At 47.8% G+C, this 21825-nt stretch overlaps 1 protein-coding gene across 2 annotated transcripts in view; it reads left to right on the forward strand.

Annotated features, from left to right (window-relative positions):
- The window catches only part of Itga9 (integrin subunit alpha 9), a 296995-nt gene extending 275486 nt beyond the window's left edge, over positions 1-21509 (forward strand). For both annotated transcript variants that reach the window (XM_021172021.3, XM_085828171.1), the window contains exons 27-28: positions 6258-6377; positions 17770-21509. In XM_021172021.3, the coding sequence (XP_021027680.1) occupies positions 6258-6377; positions 17770-17868 (219 nt within the window). In that variant the 3' untranslated portion in view covers positions 17869-21509. The remainder of the gene's footprint in view (positions 1-6257; positions 6378-17769) is intronic.
- The last annotated feature ends 316 nt before the right edge of the window (positions 21510-21825 follow it).

Here is a 21825-nt window from a genome sequence, read left to right on the forward strand (position 1 = left end):
TGCCACAGGGAGAACTCAATGCCCTGGACTCTGGGGCCAGCTCCCCCCGAGTCCTCATCACCTCTGGCACTGGAGTCAAGACACTGGGGACCAGGTCACTAGTGCTATCAGCTGCTCTGGCAAACACAGACAGGAGCCTGTCTTTCCCTATGAATCATGCAGCCAATGGTTCCACCACATAGGGAGGAGATCCCACACTGGGCCACTGACAGTGACAGCTGTCCCCTTCTGTGTGCTTCTGGAGTCATGAAGGGCAGTGGCAAGTCAGTTAAGCTTGCATCTGAGCAAGAGTCATAGTTCAAATGCTTGGACCACGTGTTGGTGGGAGCTTCCCTCACAGGCAAGCGTCCTAATGAGAGAGCACGGGAGCCTTGTCCTAAGATGACTGGTGAGCTGTGTGTGCTTTGTTCTCTTTCGAGAATCCGTGTGAGCTAGGCGTGGTGATTCATACCTGTAGTTCCAGCACTTTGGAGGCAGATGGAGGCCAGTCTTGGCCACACAGCAAGAACCTGTCTAAAAACGAAACAAAGGAATGTGCTGGAGTGAGCCATGCTTCCTGGCTGGTGTGATAGGAAATATATTTGGAGCCTTTGCCTTCTCCCATGGAGCCATGTGGGAATGGCTACCTCCTCCGAGTGGGGATATAGATCACTGATTCACAGAAGTCCCTAGAAAATCCACGGCTCCCTTCTCTGTGTGAGAACCACTAAGCCCTTTCTCTCAGGAAAGGAGTCTGTGATACCTCAAGTTACATTGTAGCGAGCAGTTTCATTGCCACCCCTCCCCCTCCCGCACCATCAGATGGCTTGTGGCTCTTCCTCTTTACCCACCACCCTGTGGGAGAACCGAGCTCTGCCCATCAGAAACTGGGGCCGACTACAGGACAACAATAACGTCAGCCAACAAAGAAACGTACAAGGACATTGTTTCCAGTTGAGCCAGCCTCAGCAGAACCACCTTTTCCAGATTGGGGGTTAAGGCCTGGAAGCTGGAGAGGAAAGAGCTTGCCAAACACGAGGAAGCTGACAGGGAGAACGCTGTGTGGAGACCGGGTGGCTTGGCCTGGCATGTCTAAGTCAGCAAAGGCAGAAGACAAAATTGAGCCAAAGAAGCAGGGAGCCCAATCCCTGCTCTGCAACAGTGGCTTCCAGTCTCCATCATAATTACCAGCATTACTGTGTTAAAGGACAGAACCCATATCCGCATAGAAAAGTGCTTTGGTTGAATCCGGAGCGGGATATCTGGGACTCCCCAGAGTTCCTGGTCCCCTCACAGCTATGGAGGATAATATTTTAAATGAGTAAGATGTCCAGTGTACCACACTCTTTCACTGACCACTAATTATACTCCTTAAGGTCCCCAGAGCCCCATCTGGACAGATGCAGATGTACACATGTATGCACACACGTGTACTATTGTAGACATATCGGTCTTTCTAAGCAGCAAACAAGAAACTGTCAGGGTGATACACAGCTGACCCTCTCTCTCAGAAGCAGCCTGGGCCTGCGGTGGCCTCAGTGCACACCACATTCAGATTTAGTGGTCAGTTAATTACAGGACTCTTCCCCTTGTGGTCTGGTCTCTCCCCAGAAGCCACAAGTACACAGTCAGGAGGAGTTAAGATAGAGGGATAGAGCTCCTTACCTAGTGTGTCTAGTACCCTCCGTTCAATCCCCATCCAGAGGCGAGGAGTGCCTTTACCCTCTGAGGGTCTCTGTGTAGTGGCAGGCCCTCGTCCTTTAAAAACATCTTGTCCCTTCAGAGATATCTGGGAGGCTGCTCCATACGTTATAAGTTAAGATCGTCAGTGAGGATGAAAGTAATTTCTACCTGACCAAAAATATCACCCCAAAGTGATCACTCCATCATCCTATGGAGGACTGGCCGGTTCTGAGTCTGATTCACTCAACAGATTTCATCACGCACGCGCACGTTAAGCCCACTCATCACACACGCGCAGGTTAAGCCCACTCATCACACACGCGCACGTTAAGCCCACTCATCACACGCGCGCACGTTAAGCCCACTCATCACACACACGCACGTTAAGCCCACTCATCACACACGCGCACGTTAAGCCCACTCATCACACACGCGCACGTTAAGCCCACTCATCACACACGCGCACGTTAAGCCCACTCATCACACACGCGCACGTTAAGCCCACTCATCACACACGCGCACGTTAAGCCCACTCATCACGCACGCGCACGTTAAGCCCACTCATCACACACGCGCACGTTAAGCTCACTCATCACGCATGCGCACGTTAAGCCCACTCATCACACATGCGCACGTTAAGCCCACTTTAACCTCCTGTTGATACCATATATGGTTGGTGTCATTTGCTCAAAAGTCGTGTTTTTAATTTGTTAAAATAGTGTGCATCCAGATAGAGGCGGCTCGGTGACTAAGAGCACTGGCTTCTCTTTGAAGGGAACTGGGTTTGATTCCCGGCATTCACATGAAAGTTCACAGCCACCTATAATTCCAGTTCCAGGGGATCCATTACCCTCTCTGATCTGCAAAGGCACCCATAAAATAAACAGTATCAGATATACATGCAGGTAAAATGCCTATATGCTAAAAATAAATGAATCAAAATTTAAAGCTGTGCATCAGGCCAGATGTGGTAGTTTACACTTATAATCACAGCACTTAGAAGACAGACACAGGTGGATTGCTGTGAGCCACACAGTAAATCCAGACCAGCCTTGGCTATGGAGTAAGACCCTATACCAAAACATAAATATATACCTGTCTACATACAAGTTCATAGATACATAAACACACACACATGCAGACAGATATAATTTATAGAACAATTTTTCTTTGTTATTGTTTTGGGGTTTTGTTTATTTGTTTGTTTTTGTTTTAAGTCAGGGTTTCTCTATGTAGCCCTAGCTGTCCTGGAACTTGCTCTGTAGAACAGGCTGGCCTGGATCTCAAGAGACCAGCCTGCCTCTGCCTCCCAAGTGCTGGGATTAAAGGCATGGAAAACCACTTCCAGCTGTTTTTTTCCTTTTTAGTAGCTTGTGATGTTCTGTTTTGTGGTTAACCATTATGTAGTTAATGTTGTGATCTAAGTGACAGATGCCATAAAGTCACACCATGTGACGGATCTCACATGGGAGGTCTATTGGGGATGGGATATCCTGCCTCTGGGTAAGGGTGGAGGGAAAAAGAGGAGGGAGTGGCCTTTTATAAGGGGATGTGGCCACATGAGCAGGGGAGGATGTGCAACTCCTGGTGACAGTGGGATTGTGTCACATCTTGGCAGCTGGTGATGATGTCTGCTGTTGCTGGGTCCCTGGGGGCAGGCTGAGGAGACGCCTGGTTACTAAAAGTTTACCTGTTGTCCTTTCGTTAGATGCTTACAATAGTTCTGATTCTGTGTTTGTGTAAATAATTCTGCAGTGAGTACCGTCCACTTCTTTTAAAAATCTTTAACTGCATTTTATTTCTTGTGTGGCCCTATGTGCCTCTGTGTGTGTGTGTGTGTGTGTGTGTGTGTGTGTTGGGCACCCACATCGCTCGTGTCTGGATGGAAGGAGACAACTTTTGGAACTCTGTTTCTTCCTTCTACCATGCGGACCCCAGGAACTGAGCTAAGGACGTCGGGTCTGGCAGCAAGCCCCTTTACCCACTGGGCCGTCTCGCCAGCCCAACATCTCTGAGCATAAAACTTTTTCTATAGTTTGCATTTCCTGCCTTTGATCGTGTTTTCAAGTACGGAATTGACAGGTCAAACGGCACGAGTGTATTTAAGAAAGCAGTTATGGAGTCTGTGACACAATCAGGATGGAAGGGCATTCCAGATAACGAAAACAAAGACAGGGACCTCAGGGGAGATGAGAGTAGGTAGCTGGGATGTGAATACATGACCTGGGAGGGGCTGCAAAGGAAGGACAGCAGACTGTTAAGACTCAGTGTCCTGAATTAGATGTTCCCAATCGACAGAGTGGGATACTGATGACCTGCCAGGACCTACGTTCTTGGAGAACAAAATGAATGACTGGGGGTACTGTGAGGGGCTGACACAGTGCCACATGCGTGTGAAGGCTGGGCCTGAACTGGGGCAGTGACAGGTGAGGAAGATGCTTAGAGAGGCATGAGAGCTTGTCTGGGCCCCTGGCCCCAATGGTCAGTAACTTGTCACTGCACTACGTGTTTTGTTTGCTCCCCATTAGTCTGTATGTCGCCACACTATGTGCTCCGTGTGCTCCCCTTCCTGTTTTCGTTCATGCAAATTTTTTTATCATTTGTTTTTAATCTGTGCTGTGGCTTTCTCAGCACACTGCATGGCGCTCATATCATTCACAGATGAATTTATTGCAGTCAGGATATAAGAGACAGATCTGCCAAGGCCTAGAGCTTACATCCAAGAGGACCAAGGACATCTCTGAGAAAAAAAAAAGGCAAAGACACAAAGTAGCATTCCAGGGACATGACAGGGCATTCTTACGAAATTCAAAATCTGCCAGACTAAACTGTAGTGGCTACTCTCATCTCTGTGTCCACAAAACCAGACCTCCAACGTGGCTTTGCCAAGAGGACTCATTCAGTGTCCTGGGCCTTACAGCTAACCCCACACTGAGTTCAGAGCTGGCTCAGAACTCTTGTCTGCCAGCAAGTTTGGCTGACTTTTGCCTGAACCTCTAGGGAGGGCTTGAAGTGCTCCTGATTCGCAGGTCTGAAAAACCAGGCTCAGAGAAACCGGCTGGTGCTGCTGATGGCACCAACCCATCCCTCAAGGCGCCTGCTGAGTTTCTTAGGCCGGTTTCTCTAACTTGTCTCCCTGTTGGAAGAGCTTTTTCTGCTCCACTGAAGTTCCCTTAAGACAAGTTCTGGATTCAGGGTTCCCAGGGTTCTGCATGTGAAGCCATAAAGCCTGACTGTCTGATGGGTTATATCTATATATGACTACTTATACCACCCCTCCCCAACACACACCACTCAGCTCCCGTCCCTCGCTCTGGAAGTAGAGACAAGGAACTAAAAAATGACCAGATTGTCTTTTGCTTTGTAAGGAGGCTCAGTGACACTTGGAATCTGTAAAACCACTCTCCCTTCCAACCCATGGGACCAGAAGTCAGTCAAGGAGGGCTGTCAGTGTGAGCTACAGAGTGGCAAAGGGCCCACTCTCCTGCAAGAGGAACCCTGGCCTGCTCACCAGTGCTATGATGTGATATCCCCATTGCCATCCATTTCAAACTGTCATCACTATACCTCTAGAGTTGGGAAGAGATGCACAATTGACTCTTGAGAGCTGACCTAGGACAACTCCATGACACCAACAAGAGACCTTCAAAGTTGAGGAATATGCCTCAGGGGGCGGGAGAGATGGCTCAGCAATTAAGAGCACTTGCTGTTCTTAGAGAGAACCCACGCACCCACAGGAGGCAGCTCACAACCTTTTGTAACTCCAGCCCCAGGGAATCTGACATCTTCATCTAGCCTCTGAGGGCACCTGCATGCATGTGACATACACACACACAGATACACACATACATATAAATAAAAATAAACAAGTGTGCCTCAATGAGATAAGATAACTTCTGTCTTAGTTATTCTGTGAAGAGACATCATGACCACGGCAACTCTTAATAAAGAAAACATTTCATTGGTGCTGGCTTACGATTCAGAGGTATAGTCCATATCATCATGGTCAGAAGCATGGTGGCCTGCAGGCAGACACAGTGCTGGAGACGGAGCTGAGAGTCCCACGTCTTGAGCCACAGGCAGCAGGATGTGAACTGCTACATTGGGTATGGCTTGAGCATCTGAGATGGCAAAGCCTGCCCACAATGGTCACTTCCTCCCACAAGGCCACACCCACTCCCACAAGGCCACACCTACTCCCACAAGGTCATACCTTCAATAGTGCCAATCCCTGTGGGCCTCTGGGGACCGTTTCCTTTCAAACCCTCATAGCCTCCAATTGCACATGGCTCAGATTAGAAATGACAACATATTGTGAGTGAATTCCTTTTAATAGTTCTGGCACAGCTGTGAGCCCCGAGACAGCGGCTTAATCCAAGTAATTCCACACTAAGTGACAAATATGTCACTGCTTGAGACCCCCAGCGTTCGTTCTTTCAGAGCCGAATGCAAGATAGAAGAGTATCCTCTAATTCCTGGCTTTCTCTGCCATGCTTTTGTTCAGTTTGTGATATTTGAAGTCGGGTCGTCATCATTACAGCCCTTTCGGGACACGAACCTCTATTTGACGCTCTCCCCTCTGTGGTACCTCCTAGGTGGTCTTCGAGGCCTTGCACAATCTGGAACCCCGTGGCTACGTTGTGGGGTGGATCATCGCCATCAGTTTGCTGGTGGGGATCCTCATTTTTCTGCTGCTGGCTGTGCTCCTGTGGAAGGTAAGTCTGAGGACCCCAAATGCCACCTGATTTCCCACTCGGGATACCAGTGCTCAGGCCTCTCCAGGGCCGGGGATGTTTCCCTGCACAGTGCAGGGGCAAAGGAGGTCAGCGCCCCCTTCAGGTATAAGATGGAACCTTGCCTCCTCTTGGACCACAGAGAGAGAGGTGGGGGGCGGGGGTCCTCAATTGCCTCCTCTTCTATCCTCGGAGATTAAACCCGTCCTGACACAGTCACTGCCACCATTGCTTCTCAGGAGATCAATTGGGTCCCCATGAGATGATTGCTCCTACAGGGGGAGCGATCTCACAATGGGTGGTACAGTGCTTTTCTTGGAGTCCGAGCTGACTACAGTTAAAGACAGTGCTATCTGTGACTTCGGCCTGAGGCGGGGAATGAGGGAGCTTAGGTACTGTGGATTTTTAGGTAGGCATTCATTAAGAGACAACCGGAGCCTGACCCAGAGGTAAGGAGGCACACACAACGGGGTGGAGATGACTGGCTTTCACCCCGTTTTGCATTATCTTATGGGCACAAGTGAATACCCAGTGCTCTTTTGCAACGCAGGTTTTAAATGCTGTTACAGGAACAACCTCTGAGAGTTTCACAGGTAGATGACTTAAATCCAAATACTTAATTTCTTTGGGATTACAAAACCGTGTACATGCATAATCAAATGCGGTAACGCTAATAAAGAAAAAGCAAAGCGCCATCCGGGGTTCCATCTTGGAAAAAGCTGTGGTGAACACGGCCTTGTCTCCATCTTGACCTGTTCCTCTGCATAGATGTGAGGGAGGCTTTCTCATGGGCCAGCTCACTCACGGACAATTTGCTAGTTAAATTATCCCCACACATACCCAGTGTATGTTCAGATAAAGCACTTCTAGAGCGGGAGCCATGGGTTCAGTTCCTGTCTGTGTATGTTCACACATTCAGCACATGTGTTGTGTGGATCAGAGGGACAATGTTCAGCCGGTCCTCTCCTGCCGTGAAGGCTACAGAACGCTGACTGTCAGGCTTGGTGGCGAGCGCCTTTAAATCAACTTACCTGCCTCCTCCCCTTGTTGTTTTTGCTGCTTTTTTGTTTTTGTTTTTAAGATTTATGTATGTATGTATGTATGTATTTATTTATTTATTTATTTATTTATTTATTTATTTATGACACACCAGACCCCATTACAGATGGTTGTGAGCTAATGGCTGCTGGGAATTGAACTCAGGATCTCTTTGGTGCTCTTAACTGCTGAGCCATCTCTCCAGCCCCTCTTTAGTTTTTGGGTTTTTTTTTTTTAATTTATTTGTATTTCATGTGCATTGGTGTTTTGCTGTCATGTATGTACGTGTGAGGGTTTTGGATCTCCTGGAACTGGAGTTACAGACAGTTGTTGAGCTGCTATGTCAGTGCTGGGAATTGAACCCAGGCCCTCTGGAATAGCATTCAGAGTGCTCTTAACCACTGAGCCATCAGCCCTTCACCCTTGTTTTTGAGAGACGGTTTCTCTTTAGCCTAGCATGGGCAGATGAGGCTAACATGGCTGGCCAGGGAGCAGTAGGAGCCTGCTTGTCTCTGCCTATCCAGTTGTAAGCCAGGGCCGGTGTGCTTGGTATCTTTTCACATGGGTTCTGCAGATCAGAACTCGGGAGCCACTCCTCTGCCCCTGCAGGTTCAACTCTCAATCTGGAAAACTATACGTACAACAGATACAGTCTCACACATGTAAACAGTCTAGAGCTCCCAGAACTGTGTGTTTAAGATCCCTGTCGCAGCTTGATGGTCAGCTCCACTGCTCTAGACCCAGCGCTGCTTTACTTGAAAGAGTGTCTGTAGAGTGAAGGAAACACATGGCGCATACTATGTGGAAATACGTCTGTCTTCCATTCCCGTGCATGTCAGATATCCCTGTGCTACCTGGCAGCCTGTTGTTCCCTGGCAGCAATACTACAAACCTCTCCCCATGTTGTTAGGAGTCCATTTCCAGCCACATTCTACTGACAGTGCCTACTCTGTAGTCTGCAGTCCCCCTAGCCCTAGAATCAATATTGTCCCTGGCTGAGCACAGCCCATAACAATGCCAGTGTGATTGAACAAATCCTCCACCGTGTCCTTAGAGTAAAACCCTAGAAACAGAGTTGGGGGGGGTAGTTCACATTGTAAGCTGCCCTCCTGAAATGCCACCCCAAGTCACAGCAGGCTTAGCAAAGTGTGCATTTTCCTGTCTATTTGCCAGCCACAGATATTTCCTCTTTTTTGAATCCTCCAGTTTGCCATTTGGTTACCCTACATGGCCAGATAGACTCTTAACTCTCACTGTCTCCAGCTCCTTCCTGCTGAGAGGGCCTCTGGCCTGTGGGTGGAAAACAAGGCTCAGTGTTAGAAGAGGCCAGCGGTGGGTTAGAGGGTGAGACATCTGCCGGCATGTGGGCTTTCGGAATGAGAAGAAAACACTTTTGCTCCAGCTTTGTGGGGACACAGAGCAGGGAGTGCTGTGGCTACTCCCATTCCACTATGTGGGTCACAGGACGTCCTAATGGCCACCCCACTGAGCTTGCCACCAGAGAACATCATATCGCCTGTGCTCTCCTGCTTCTTCCTGCCTGCCTTCCGGTGTAGCTTTTCTTAGAGAGGGTGGTGATAGACCACGAGCCCGGATAAGAGCCACACACAGGCTGTGGCCGTAGCCTCTTTTCTATAGGAGGGAACTGAAGCAACCTTGTAGATACCACACCGTGGGCACATTATTCTTCCTTGAAGGGCAAGAGAGAGAGGATACACATATTTCTTCTCTGCTTTAAAATATTACTGCATAGAACTTCCCATTGTTGTTGTTGTTGTTGTTGTCGTCGTCATGGAGATGAGTCCAATGCCTGGCGGTGAGGGTCCAGGGTGGTCTTGGGTGTGGTGGATTATGTATGTGTGTGCCTTGTTGGTACTTGGATCAGAGTGGACATAGGCAAAGTGCATGCTGTTCTTTGATGCCTGGCAGAGCTGACGGCTCCTTACTGATCTCCACAGCCTTCTCGTGGCTCCCTTTCTGGAGTTACGTGGATACTCTTGTTTGAGATGAGGCACAGGAGTTGGGTGACTGTTACTAACTGTTGGTTGGGAGCACCCTTGTTACAAGGACTTTCTCTAAGTCCATGACAGCACATAATGCCTACCTTCTAGAATCCCTGTCAGCTGATAGACCTCTGTGTTCCGACCACCGAGGAGTGGTGTTTTAGTGTTAGAATGAACCACAGGCCACCTTCAGAAACCTCTGTGGTGGTCCCAACTGGTTCTAGCTAGCCCTCTCCTGAGGGTTCCAGCCTTCAACTTTGCCAACTGGTTTGGCTTCTGTGCTGCTTGGCCACCTTTGTGCAAAGCTTCTAGACCTGGCTCTCCACCCTGTTCCCCTGCCTCAAGGGGACTCTTCTCAACTGAGCTGTTATTTCAGTACAAACGTGGGTCTGCTCTGAGTTCTCAGACAGTGAGGCACACATGCATGCTCATGTATACACTAGGGCACACACATATACACATGTATACGCTCAGGCACACACATATGCACATATATACATACACTCAGACACACACATATGCACATGTATACACTCAGGCACACACATATGCACATATATACATATACTCGGGCACACACATATGCACATATATACATACACTCGGACACACACATATACTCATGTATACACTCCAACACACACATATACATATGTATACACTCGGGCACACACATATGCACATGTTTACACTCAGGTACACACATATGCACATATATACATATACTTGGGCACACACATGCACATATATACATATACTCGACACACACATATACAGATGTATACACTCCGACACACACATATACATATGTATACACTCGGGCACACACATATGCACATGTTTACACTCAGGTACACACATATGCACATATATACATATACTCGGGCACACACATGTACACATGTATACACTCAGGCACACACATATACACATGTATACACTCAGGCACACACATATACACATGTATACACTCAAGCACACATACACACACATACTTACACATTAAATTATTTTTTTAAAGTAGAAGTATAGCTGATAAGATGCTCAGTCAGGCCAGGCGTGGTGGCACACGCCTTTAATCCCAGCACTCGGGAGGCAGAGGCAGGCGGATTTCTGAGTTCGAGGTCAGCCTCGTCTACAGAGTGAGTTCCAGGACAGCCAGGGCTACACAGAGAAATCCTGTCTCGCAAAACCAAAAAACAAAGATGCTCAGTCAGCAAAGGTGCTAGCCACCAAACCAGACATCCTAAGTTTGATCCCTGGACCCTACAGGGGGAAGGAGAGACCTGACTTCACGGGTTGTCCTCTGATCTCCACATGTACTCTGTGGTGTGCGCATGCGCACACATGAGAACCCAAACATTAACTACAATTTTAAACATCTCCGTATAGTCTTCATGTGAGAGGGTTGTCCACCGTCAGGCATGGCTCTAAAGCAGTCTGGCTCTTACACAAAAAGAAACTGAGAAGCCATGAAAAGGGGGGGAAAAAAAGGTCTTGGTTGAAGACTAAGTAACGAGTCTCAAGGAAGTTAGAAAAAGCAGTCGAGATGATGGATTGTTTTTAAAGACCTACATTCCCTAGAATATTGGGCTGCAGGCATTTTGTCAACTCTGATTCCTCTATCTATCACCTAAAAATAATGCATTATGAGTATCAGGTAGCAGTTTAATATCACACTGATGGCACAGCGCAGAGAAGCCAGCTGAAATCTGGCTTAAGTCCAGTCCGACATCTGGCTTGTCTGACCTCACCAGTTTGGGCTTATTACCATACTCCATATGTAATCACCTCCACTCCCCTCCAGGGAAGCCACTGGCTGGCACCTGCCACCAGCTGGGTGCAGCTGGCCAGGAAACCCATAATGAATAGATGGCCAGAGGTCAGGTCCTCTTCCTGTATGGAAACCTGTATTTCCTTCTATTATTGTTTAATCTTGTAAAATATTTATTTTGTGGGGAGTTGGGGGAGGGCTTGTTGGTCTGAGAACGACTTGCAGGAATGGGTCCTCTCCCGAGACTGAGCTCAGATCAGTCAGACTTAGTGGCCAGCTCCTCTCCCCACTGGAACATCCAGGAGACCTCTGAGTTCCCACTCAGAGAGCCTCTGGCTGCTGTCACCTGTGCTTGGACACCTGTGTCTCATACACATGAGTGAGTGGAAAGCCGGCTCGGCTGGGGCATTCACAGTAGCACACAGGCCTGTGGGTCTTAGATGCTTCTCACTCACAGGTAGCCGATGTCTTCCTTCAACAGGTAGCATTGGGTCCCTGCTAGGTGGCGTGCTCCAAGTAACTGGGCAGAGGCAAACAACAGACCTCATACTCTCTTGAAACCCTATGAGAAAGGTACTTCAGTGGCAGAGAGGAGCAAATGTGATTAGGCCTGGTTCACTGGCCCCTGCCTCTTGTGACATGTGTCCTGTAGGGTTCCTATCTTTGTGAAGTAGAAGCCCGACTGGGTCCCACAAATGCCTTCTCTATGATGCTAAGCCCCAGTCCTCACCCTTGGGCTCAGCCTACCCAGCCTCCCCCTCTACCCCTGCCATTACTGCTCCCCAGAATCTTCCTGAAGGACCTGCTCACGGCCCAGTCTCTCTCACGCTTGGCGGCAAAAGGACCTGGCTCCGACACAAAATCCACAGCGAGGCCCCAAGCTCAGCAGAGCCCTGAAATGGAGCCTAGTCAACCTCCTCAGAGCTGCGCCGTCCTCGGACGCTGGGAACCGTAATTTAAACTTGATGTGCGAGGATTACAGTAGCCTGCCAAACCACTGTGCAGGAGGAAGACTTTGAAACATGAAACTCTTTCAAGGGAGAAAATTCAAAAGCATTCCCTCTCCCTTGCGCCAGCTCCTGGACGGGTTGGAAGACACCCCAGCCCGGTGCCTCTTCCTAGAGGCCTGTTTATGGGAAGGTTGAATCGTTCAGAGACACAATCATTTAGAGAGCATGGGGTAGCATGTCTGAGAAACACCCTCAGCTCAATACGCCAGCCTGAGCCGAGAGAGAGAGAGAGAGAGAGAGAGAGAGAGAGAGAGAGAGAGAGAGAGACTCGGACATTTGCCCTTTAGGAGAAAAGTGCTTCTCTGCCTGCCTACCTGCCTCTCTCTCCCCCTCTCCCCCTCTCACCCTCTCCCCGTCTCCCCATCTCCCCCTCTCCCCATCTCCCCCTCTCTCCCCCTCTCCTTTCCTGAGACCATCTCTTCCTGTTTGCAGTTTGCCAGGCACACGGGCCACCCCCTCAGTGAAGGATCTCATCCCCTGCCCTTGACTACGGACCCTCCATCTCTTTTCTTTTCTGAATGACCACGGACCCTCCATTCCTTTTCTTTTCTGACTGACCACGGACCCTCCATCCCTTTTCTTTTCTGACTGACACTTTTTCAAGGCAGGATGATTTGAAACAGTGTGCTATTCTTTCACCAGGAGGACCCAGTCCCGACTGGTCAAGTGACAAAGAGGCAGGGTGCAGAAAGGGTTTGTCTACCCTCCCCACCCCCTGAAGAGAGCTACTCAGAGGCCTCCATCAGCCGGAACCCTTCCTAGAGCCCGGTATTCTCAAGCCTCCTGAGAGAGCAAGGTTTTTATTGGAGAGCATCACTTGTAACTCTCTCACACACAAAAAGATTAGCAGTGGACATCTGCAGAGTGGCACAGAGAATGTGTAAGGTTTGGCAACCACTCCAGAGGCCACTGGGGTCACCAGACTTCTTAAAAGAGTGTATAGACATGTGCACACACAGATACACACTCCCACCACCACCACCCCACACACCCCCATTAAAAATCATGTGCCTGAAATGTGCGGAGGGAATGGTTTATATTTGGAGGTAAATATTGGTCTGATACTGTGTCCTCAACATCTCGAGATGGAGACGTGCTATATAAACAGTCAAGTAACCGAGAGGCCCATAAACACAAGGTCCAGAGCTAGTCCAAAGGAAGAGTGTACCCAAAGTCCTTGGAATGGCTGCCCAAAAAACACCCCAAAGGCCAGTGCACCCCAAAGAGACTAGATGCCCTGAAGTAGCCTGTCAGGCGTATCACCCCAAAGTGGACCAGACCACAGTACCTCAGACCTGGGTTCGCTCTCATCTCTCTCTCTGGCGTTATTGACTCACCCCGCACCCACCTAACCAAGCTGCTCAGGGAGAATCGGCTACTTTGCGGGTTCTCTGGCAGGCTTGGAGACCCATCCTGTTAGTCTGTGGGGAGCTGCTCTTGGCGGGTGCGGACTCTGTCAGGACCAGAAGATATTCTGCTTCTCCCGGCCTCCAGCTGAACAAACCTTGAAACTAGGCATGCCTCTCCTTCAAACAGGATAATTATAAACAAAACATCTGACCCCCTCCTTGGAAGATTCCAGAAAGGACACAGGAAAAATAAGTGACTCCATTGGTTTGAAAGTGTGGGGTCACTATGGGTACAGGGTATGCTTTTGTTAATCATTTCCCAGAAGGCTCAGGGTGGACCGCCCAAGACTTTTAAGAATTTTCTCCCAAATACTCAAATAGTGCTAACAAAAGCGGGTATGTATGCCCAAGGGAGGCCTGCAAGGGAGAAAAGTTCATCAGATCTCTCACAAGTTACTGAGCACGTCAGAGTGTGCCCTGCTCTCCAGCGTATCCATACTGTAACCTGAGATTGAAAGTGTGGACTGGGTCCTTGAAGTCCTAGATTAACATTGAAGCTTTCTTAACCCGCAAATGTTACCATATGAGCCCATGGCTGAGTTCTTTAGTCTGATCACTGTTGACACTTCTCATTGGATACATGTATCAAAACATCATGTTTAATACTTTAGACATACTCTTAGATCTGCTCCCAGGCCTTAAGCAAAAGGAAAACTCTTTGGTACTTATGGCTGGAGATCGACTCTAGGACCTGACGCGTGCCAAAAGCAGCAGCCCAGCCCAGGAAACAGGTTTTAAAGCTAAAACGTATCATGCTACTGATTTGTCAGCTGTTAATAACAGGGTCAATTTTTACTTTGTATATCTTCCCTTCAACATTTGGGTTCTCAGCCAGGCAGGTGGATCTCTGTGAGTCTGAGGCCAGCCTGGTCTACATAGTAAATACTAGGCCAGCCAGAGTTATATAGTGATACACTCTCTTAAAATATATGTATGTATGTGTGTATGTATGTATGTGTATATATATATATATATGTATGTATGTATTATATACACACACATACACGTACACATACACACATACATTTGCACACACATGTTGCATACACACGCATACACTCACACACACTTATGATTCTCAAGAGTTTACCTGAAGACTCTGATTATGACCCTTATGATCTGTGATGGTCGACTATCTGTCTACCAGCCTGTTCAAATAATTTTATGATGTAAAGATGACTAAAGGACAAAAGGAGAGTGGGATTCTACTCACATAGATGGATGAAGTCCTGATGCCTCCCTCAGATATTTAACTCTGGAGTCTGCTAAATGCCCAGGCATCTGAGGCTGAGATCCTGGCAGTAAGAGCAGGTAGGAGTGGCCAAGCAGCATTCATGACACATAATAGGTTGAAGGGTGGGCTGGTGAGATGGCTCAGCGAGTAAGAGCACTAGCTACTCTTCCGAAGGTCCTGAGTTCAATTCCCAGCAACCCCATGGTGGCTCACAACCATTCGTACTGAGATCTGATGCCCTCTTCTGGTGTGTCTGAAGACAGCTACAGTGTACTTATTTATAATAACAAATAAATCTTTGGACTGGAGTAAGCAGAGGTCCTAAATTCAATTCCCAGTAACCACATGAAGGCTCACAACCATCTGTACAGGTACAGTATACTCGTATACATAAAATAAATAAATCTTTTTAAAAAATAGGTTGAAGGGCCTTGCTGCCCTCCCTGGGAATATGTGAAGAGTTATAATTAAAGCACGTGTCTCAGGCACACGACCGAACACTAGTTGGCACAAGGTATCATACAGTGTGGTGGCCATACAAACTAATATTCATGTATTCACTCATTCATTCATCCATCCATTCATTCTTGTGTGTGTGTGTGTGTGTGTGTTGCTAGGAACAGAAGCCATGGCTCTGTGCACACTAGGCTGGTACTACATGACTAAATTGTTTGTTTGTTTGTTTGGTTGGTTGGTTGGTTGGTTGGTTGGTTGGTTTTTCAAGACAGGGTTTCTCTGTATAGCCCTGGCTGTCCTGGAACTCACTCTGTAGACCAGGCTGGCCTCGAACTCAGAAATTCTCCTGCCTCTGCCTCCCGAGTGCTGGGATTAAAGGCATGTGCCACCACGCCCAGCTGTTTGTTTGTTTGTTTGTTTGTTTGTTTTTTATCCCAAATCTTCCCTTTTGTTCTCGATACCTTTTACTTCATCTGCCTGAAAATCTGGGTTTGTTACAATAAGACCCTCTACTGCCATCTGTTGGGAAGTGGTCCTTGTAAACTTCTCTATGGCACCTGGCAACCCTCGTTCCACCTGTGCATGGCTCACCCACACTGCCACACTCAGCCTCCCCTGCACATAACCACCCATAGGTTGACCATCGGCATCTTAGAGCCTGGGGTTCTGGGGATGAGAGTGGAGTTTGCAAGGGTGTCTGTGTGGGCAGCTGGGATGATTCCTTGAGAGGAAAGAACTTGCTCTGGTGTCTGCAGGAGGAGACAGCACATTGGCTTTCTTGGTGACAAGGACGCTATCCATAATGACCTGGACATGTGAGTGTCACCATTGCATCAGCTGCCCTAAGTCCTTTCAGCATGGTGTCTGTGTTTGACCTATGAAATGCACATGGTGCGCATTGCATACATGTGGGCAAAACACTTCATGCACATAAAAATAAGTATTTTTTTTTTAAAGATGGGCCTCTCTACACCAATCAGTTGAATCAAGATCACCCTTCTTCCCCATAAGTTATGCCCAGAGGCCCATCTCCCAGGTGACTCTGCATTCTGTCAGGTTGAAAATTGGTACTGACCACCACAGGCTACAGAAAGTTGCATAAACACTGGACATTAGCAGTTGTAATGACTCTGTGAGATGACCCACTCATCCTACCATGTATGAAAAGCTTTTGGCCAAACTCGGCTTCTGGGCTGGAAAAGAGGAGTTTTCTGGGTACTGAGCTGGAGAAAACTGCCAGCCTGGGTCAGGATGCAGAGCCAACCCTAGAGGAATCCAGGCTGCTAGCTCCAGCATAGATATACCATGAATGCACAGATATGAGAGAAAGTTCTAGACGACAAGGAGGAATAGGATCCTGTGGATACTTGAAAGGTTTGTTATGTGAGAGCAATATTTGTCAGACGGGTCCACAGATGGCTGCTGTCTCTCAGGACATTAGTAACTTCGTATAAGGATTCAGGACATAGCTTAGTTGGTAAAGTGCTTGCTACACAAGTATAAGGACCTGTGCCTATCCCAACACCTATATAAAGCCAGGCCTAAGCTTGCTAGCCTAGTGTTGGGGAGGTAGACACAGTCAGATCCCTGGAGCTTCCTGGCCAGCCTGACCTACTTGGCATGGTCCAGGCCACTGAGAGATTCATTTCAAATATCCAAGTGTTCCCAAGGAACAGCCCATGATTCTGACCTCCACACATACACACACACACACACACACACACACACACACACACACACATATGCACACAAGCATGCACATATACACAAACACAAACATATAAGCACATATACATAAGCACACAGATATACACACATATATACATAAACATGCACATCCATATACATATGTACACATCCATATACATATACAAATAAACACACATATATACATATACACATAAACAGATACACACATAAGCATACACACATGTACATATAAACATGCAAACATATAAACACATATGCACATATATAAACAAACACACACATAAATATATATACATATATACATATATGTACATATACACATACACATATATACACACACACATATGCAGGAGAAAAAAACAGCAATTTGGCTTAAAAAATGGTGGCTTCTCCCATGGCTGGTCAGGTCCTTTGCTGTACTACAGTCTATCACAGATTTCTAGAAGAACACAGCTTCTCCTGACTTCACTGACTGTGACATGTTTATCTTTTTCACTGCTCCAAATACCTTTGAATAACCCCCAGTAAGTGATGTTTTCCAGTACCCAGTGCTGTGGTAACACTGTTCCAGCAGTACTGAATGGCTTGCTGGGAGATAGACTTTAGGAAGTCAGTGTGGTGACCTGAGACATTCTTCTAGCATCCCCAGCCCTGGGAAGGGCTAGGTCCTGCCTCCCCATAGCTCAGTCTGCCTTGGCACACAAATCCAGTCCTAACGCAGAGCCTCTTCTGTCTTTCAGATGGGCTTCTTCCGCAGAAGGTACAAAGAGATCATTGAAGCTGAGAAAAACCGGAAAGAGAATGAAGATGGTTGGGACTGGGTCCAGAAAAACCAGTGACCCACCGTGCCAGTCATGTGATGCCCTCATGTCCCCATCACCAGCCTGTGGTCCTTGATCTTTGTATCTTTCATATTTGGAAGAAAGAAATCTTCTCCAGATTTTTCGGAGGCCCCACTGATGCTGTTCTCTTCCTCATCCCGTCAAGCCCGGTGCCGACCTGAGATGGCCACCTCCAGCCAGGTCACATGACTGGGGCCACCACCACTCCCCTTCGCAAGATGAACTTAGAACTTTGGAAAGGCAAGCTACAGAGCAAAGCAATATTTATGGATGCAACATTGTGTGGTCAACCCTCAGGGGAAAACTGTTACCTAAAAGTATTTTTTATAAATGTAAGCCTTTTATATTGATCATGTCTTTATATTTGTATCAATGTTTTATTATTTCTATTAAATAGTTCTATAATTCACTCAAGCACTGAAATCTTGGAAATACATGTACCTGCATACAAATTTTAAAAGAGAAGGAACTTATTCTACTTTGGAACTTGTTAGGGAAGAAAAAAAAAAAAAACTTGCAGACAAAACAAACTGAAGAAACCTCATGAAATGAATCCACCAAGCTGGAGGCACTGGGAAAGCACAAAGGACCTGACAAGGCCGCCTAAGACATTTATTCCCCATTGTTACCACCAGGAGTTAAGTTCAGAGAGCTTGAAGTATCGGTGTTTTCTCTTATGGACCTCTCACTGGGAGATTCTCAGCAGGAACTGGGATGGAAAGCTTGGTTTCCTCTCAGCAGATGCTCTGTACCACTCTGATAGTGCAGCAGGCACTAAACCCTCCTCTGGAGTCAGCAAGTGCTGGATGGACAACTGGTCAGCCTCAGAATAGCATCTCTCATCCGAAACAACATGTGTCAGAGTTCAGAGCCCAGGACCGAAGCTGTGCTCTCTCAGCAAAGGCTTGTTTTCTCTGTGTAAGCTGTTACCTTGTGGTATAATGTTAACACAAGACTCTCCATTTCCTCTGTCACTCTTGCTGTCCCCAACTGGTGGTGCTGCAGATACCTCCCCAGAGAGGACCACCCCACATGGTTTGTGTTTATGTCTTAGGTGGAATTCTCAAGCGTCCAACCCTGAAATAGGACTTGGGTGTAAATAATTTATTGAGGAAGTCTTCCCAGAAGGTAACAGTGAGGAAGTTGAGAATACAAGACAGGAGAGTACAGGGAGCCACGCAACAGTGTCCTTTCAGGGGACAACCCAGGAGGTGGCTTTAAACCAGTTGGATCTAGTGGGCAAGTCAGGCTCAGGAACCTGGACTTTTGTGATGCCACACCTGCAGGGGATATAAACTTTCTGCCCTTAGTTCTTGCTGACAAGATGATTCTGTCCTCAAGAGGAGAACTTTGGGGGACACCCTCAAGTAAGGAGATCCACAAATTATGCAAAGAACTCTGAGCCAAGAGCTTTGGTGCTCCCCTCCCCCACACAAGTGAATGCTACCTTCAGCTTTGTGTAGCCAAAAAAGCCATGAGTCTAAGCTGGTCCTAGGAGTCAAACATTACATCTGACCCATGACCAAGTCAAACTCACTACAAGGAAGGGGCAGCCCAAAAAAAAACAGTGCACACCCAGCTCTTTTAAGTTTTATCAAAAGAAGTAAGAAAAAAGTCTTGGCTTTACCAGCCATGTACATCCTGATCTGTGGTCAGGCACTATCCTGGTGGATCCCCTGAGAACACAGACCCCTCGTGCTCGGGGTGGTAAGCCTCCCACAATAGGTGCAGAGTATGGATTCTTCATGAACCCCATTTGCAGCTGTCCTGTGATGATCGTGAATTGTGTCATGGTCTCCTTTAGTAAATCATCTGAGAGTCTCAGGTGGTGAGACCACTACAGAACCATCTGCAGGTTATACTCAAAATGCATTTGTCCCCACTGGCTTACTTCCTGCAGAGGGTATGACTGCATCCGTGGAGAAGGATGCATAACTCAGCTAGCCAGCAGAGCTGCACCTGAGAAAGTGTGGACGGCAGGAAGGGCAGACTCAGCTAGAATCTGGCCACTCAGCTGGATCTCAAATGGTGAACCGCCATGAATAGTCACGTGCTCAGATGTCGCTACAACTTCAGGAGGCAGATTTTAAGAAAACTATATGGTTGCTCAGGAAGCAAACCCTAAAAGGCACCATAGAGGAGAGGAGGCCTCTTTGCCTGTCTGATAATGTTGAGAGCTAGGGGTGTGGCCGCCTGGCACAGAGGCAGGGAAGGGGATGGAGCATTGTCTTGGAATTTTCTCAGCTGGGTTGTTCAACGTCTCCATCCCAGTCTCCCTCCAGGGATCAGGAAAAGTGGGCAGGTGGATTGATGTGCCTGTGTTAGCTCTTTTCTAGAACATTCTTTTTAAAAGCCCACTGCGTCACCTGTTGTAGCCTTCCTCTGCCTCTGAGTTCATTCTGCAGACATTCTCCAGGGCGCTATCAATAGTCTGCTCGTTTTTCAGTTATGTCTTCCTTCTGTGGGTTTAACCAGCTCAAGAAAGACTAGAGCATCCCCAAAGTGAGCCCTGCCACAGAAAGGCCATGAAACGTAGACAAACAAGAACACCAACCAGCAGGAGGGGCCTGGGAGCTGATCGATTGACTAGCGCACACCCTGTGTCCTGCCACTGTGGTCTCAGGCAATGATTTGGGAAAGCACCTCGGGGCCCAGCGGTTTGGCAGGCTGCATGAAGTTGTCTGTCCGAGTTCCCCATCCATCTATCCTTGTGCTCTACAACTCAACCCCCTACCCAACCCCACCCCCACGCACCAAACATCACATGACCTACTAAAGCCAAAGGCAAGGGAAGTCTCAATAAACAGCAGGCTGTTGGGACACCCCGGGGACCAGTGACCCTTGTGGTGTGGTCAAGCCCCAGTGTGGTGGGTGTGGAAATGTTATTCACATTTATTTAAGGATGACACAGCTTTATACCTGATTACCTAGGGAAACATAAACCTAGGGAAGGGGTGCCCAGTGTCAACTTCCTGAGATTTAGCGGCACTGCAAAGCACTGGCATTTGATGAGTGGCATAGGATGCAGCTCAGTCACAGTGCTTGCCCGACACAGGGGAAGCATCACTTGGGGCAACAAAAGGCAGAAACTGAATATTCTCAGAATGACTTCCCGGAGAACATAGAATTTTGGTCGATGTGGGTTTGGGTGGAGGGGTATGTGTTCTATGATAATGACTGAAGGGAGGCGGCAGAGCCCCTGGAGCCAAGGCAGACTTCTAGAACAACTTCTGGATTTTCAGCATGAGGGAAGTGATGAGAAAATCTCCCCTAGGTGTGGCGTGGTGCTCTCTATAGCCGATCTGCTTTTCAGTCTATTAAAGTGTTTGGTTTGCTGTGTTTGATCCTGATGTACACAGTGTGATTGGTGGTGTGAGTTTAAGCTTTCTGGGTGGTTTGTTGCATGGCAGGCACCTCTGCTCTCTGCATGTCTGCAGCTTTACTGAGGTGCGCGCGCATGTGCGCGCGCGCACACACACACACATATACACACTGCCCGAGAGGATTTGGAGTGGGAGGGCTGCCCTTCCTCACTGTGTCTATTTCTGCAGTCACTTCTGAATCACTTGCACTGTTTGGGAGATGCCAGGTTTACAAAAAATAAGTTTAGAATAAAACAAAATTTGGCTTCAAACGATCCCAGCGTGTCTGACTGTGATTTCTTTGCTGCTAAGAACTTTGTAAGGGGCTGAAGAGGGAATTCCAATATAATGCAATATGAGCGCTAAAGAGCCCACCAAGGGCTGCTGACTCCCATGGGAGCACCCCACGTGATGGGGCTGAACCTGCCCTTAAGACATAATTTGGACACTACCATCTATGTGTATTGCCTGCCCGCCTGGGACTGGACCTGGTGTCTTATCTGTCTACAGCCCAATGAAATGGGCGTGTTCCTTATCACAAGCAGACCTCTTCCACATGTATGTAATGTAAGTCACTAAGTGTTTGGCCCAG

Source organism: Mus caroli, unplaced genomic scaffold (genome assembly GCF_978045245.1).
Source record: "Mus caroli unplaced genomic scaffold, Mus_caroli_1 scaffold_11, whole genome shotgun sequence".
Taxonomy (NCBI): domain Eukaryota; kingdom Metazoa; phylum Chordata; class Mammalia; order Rodentia; family Muridae; genus Mus; species Mus caroli.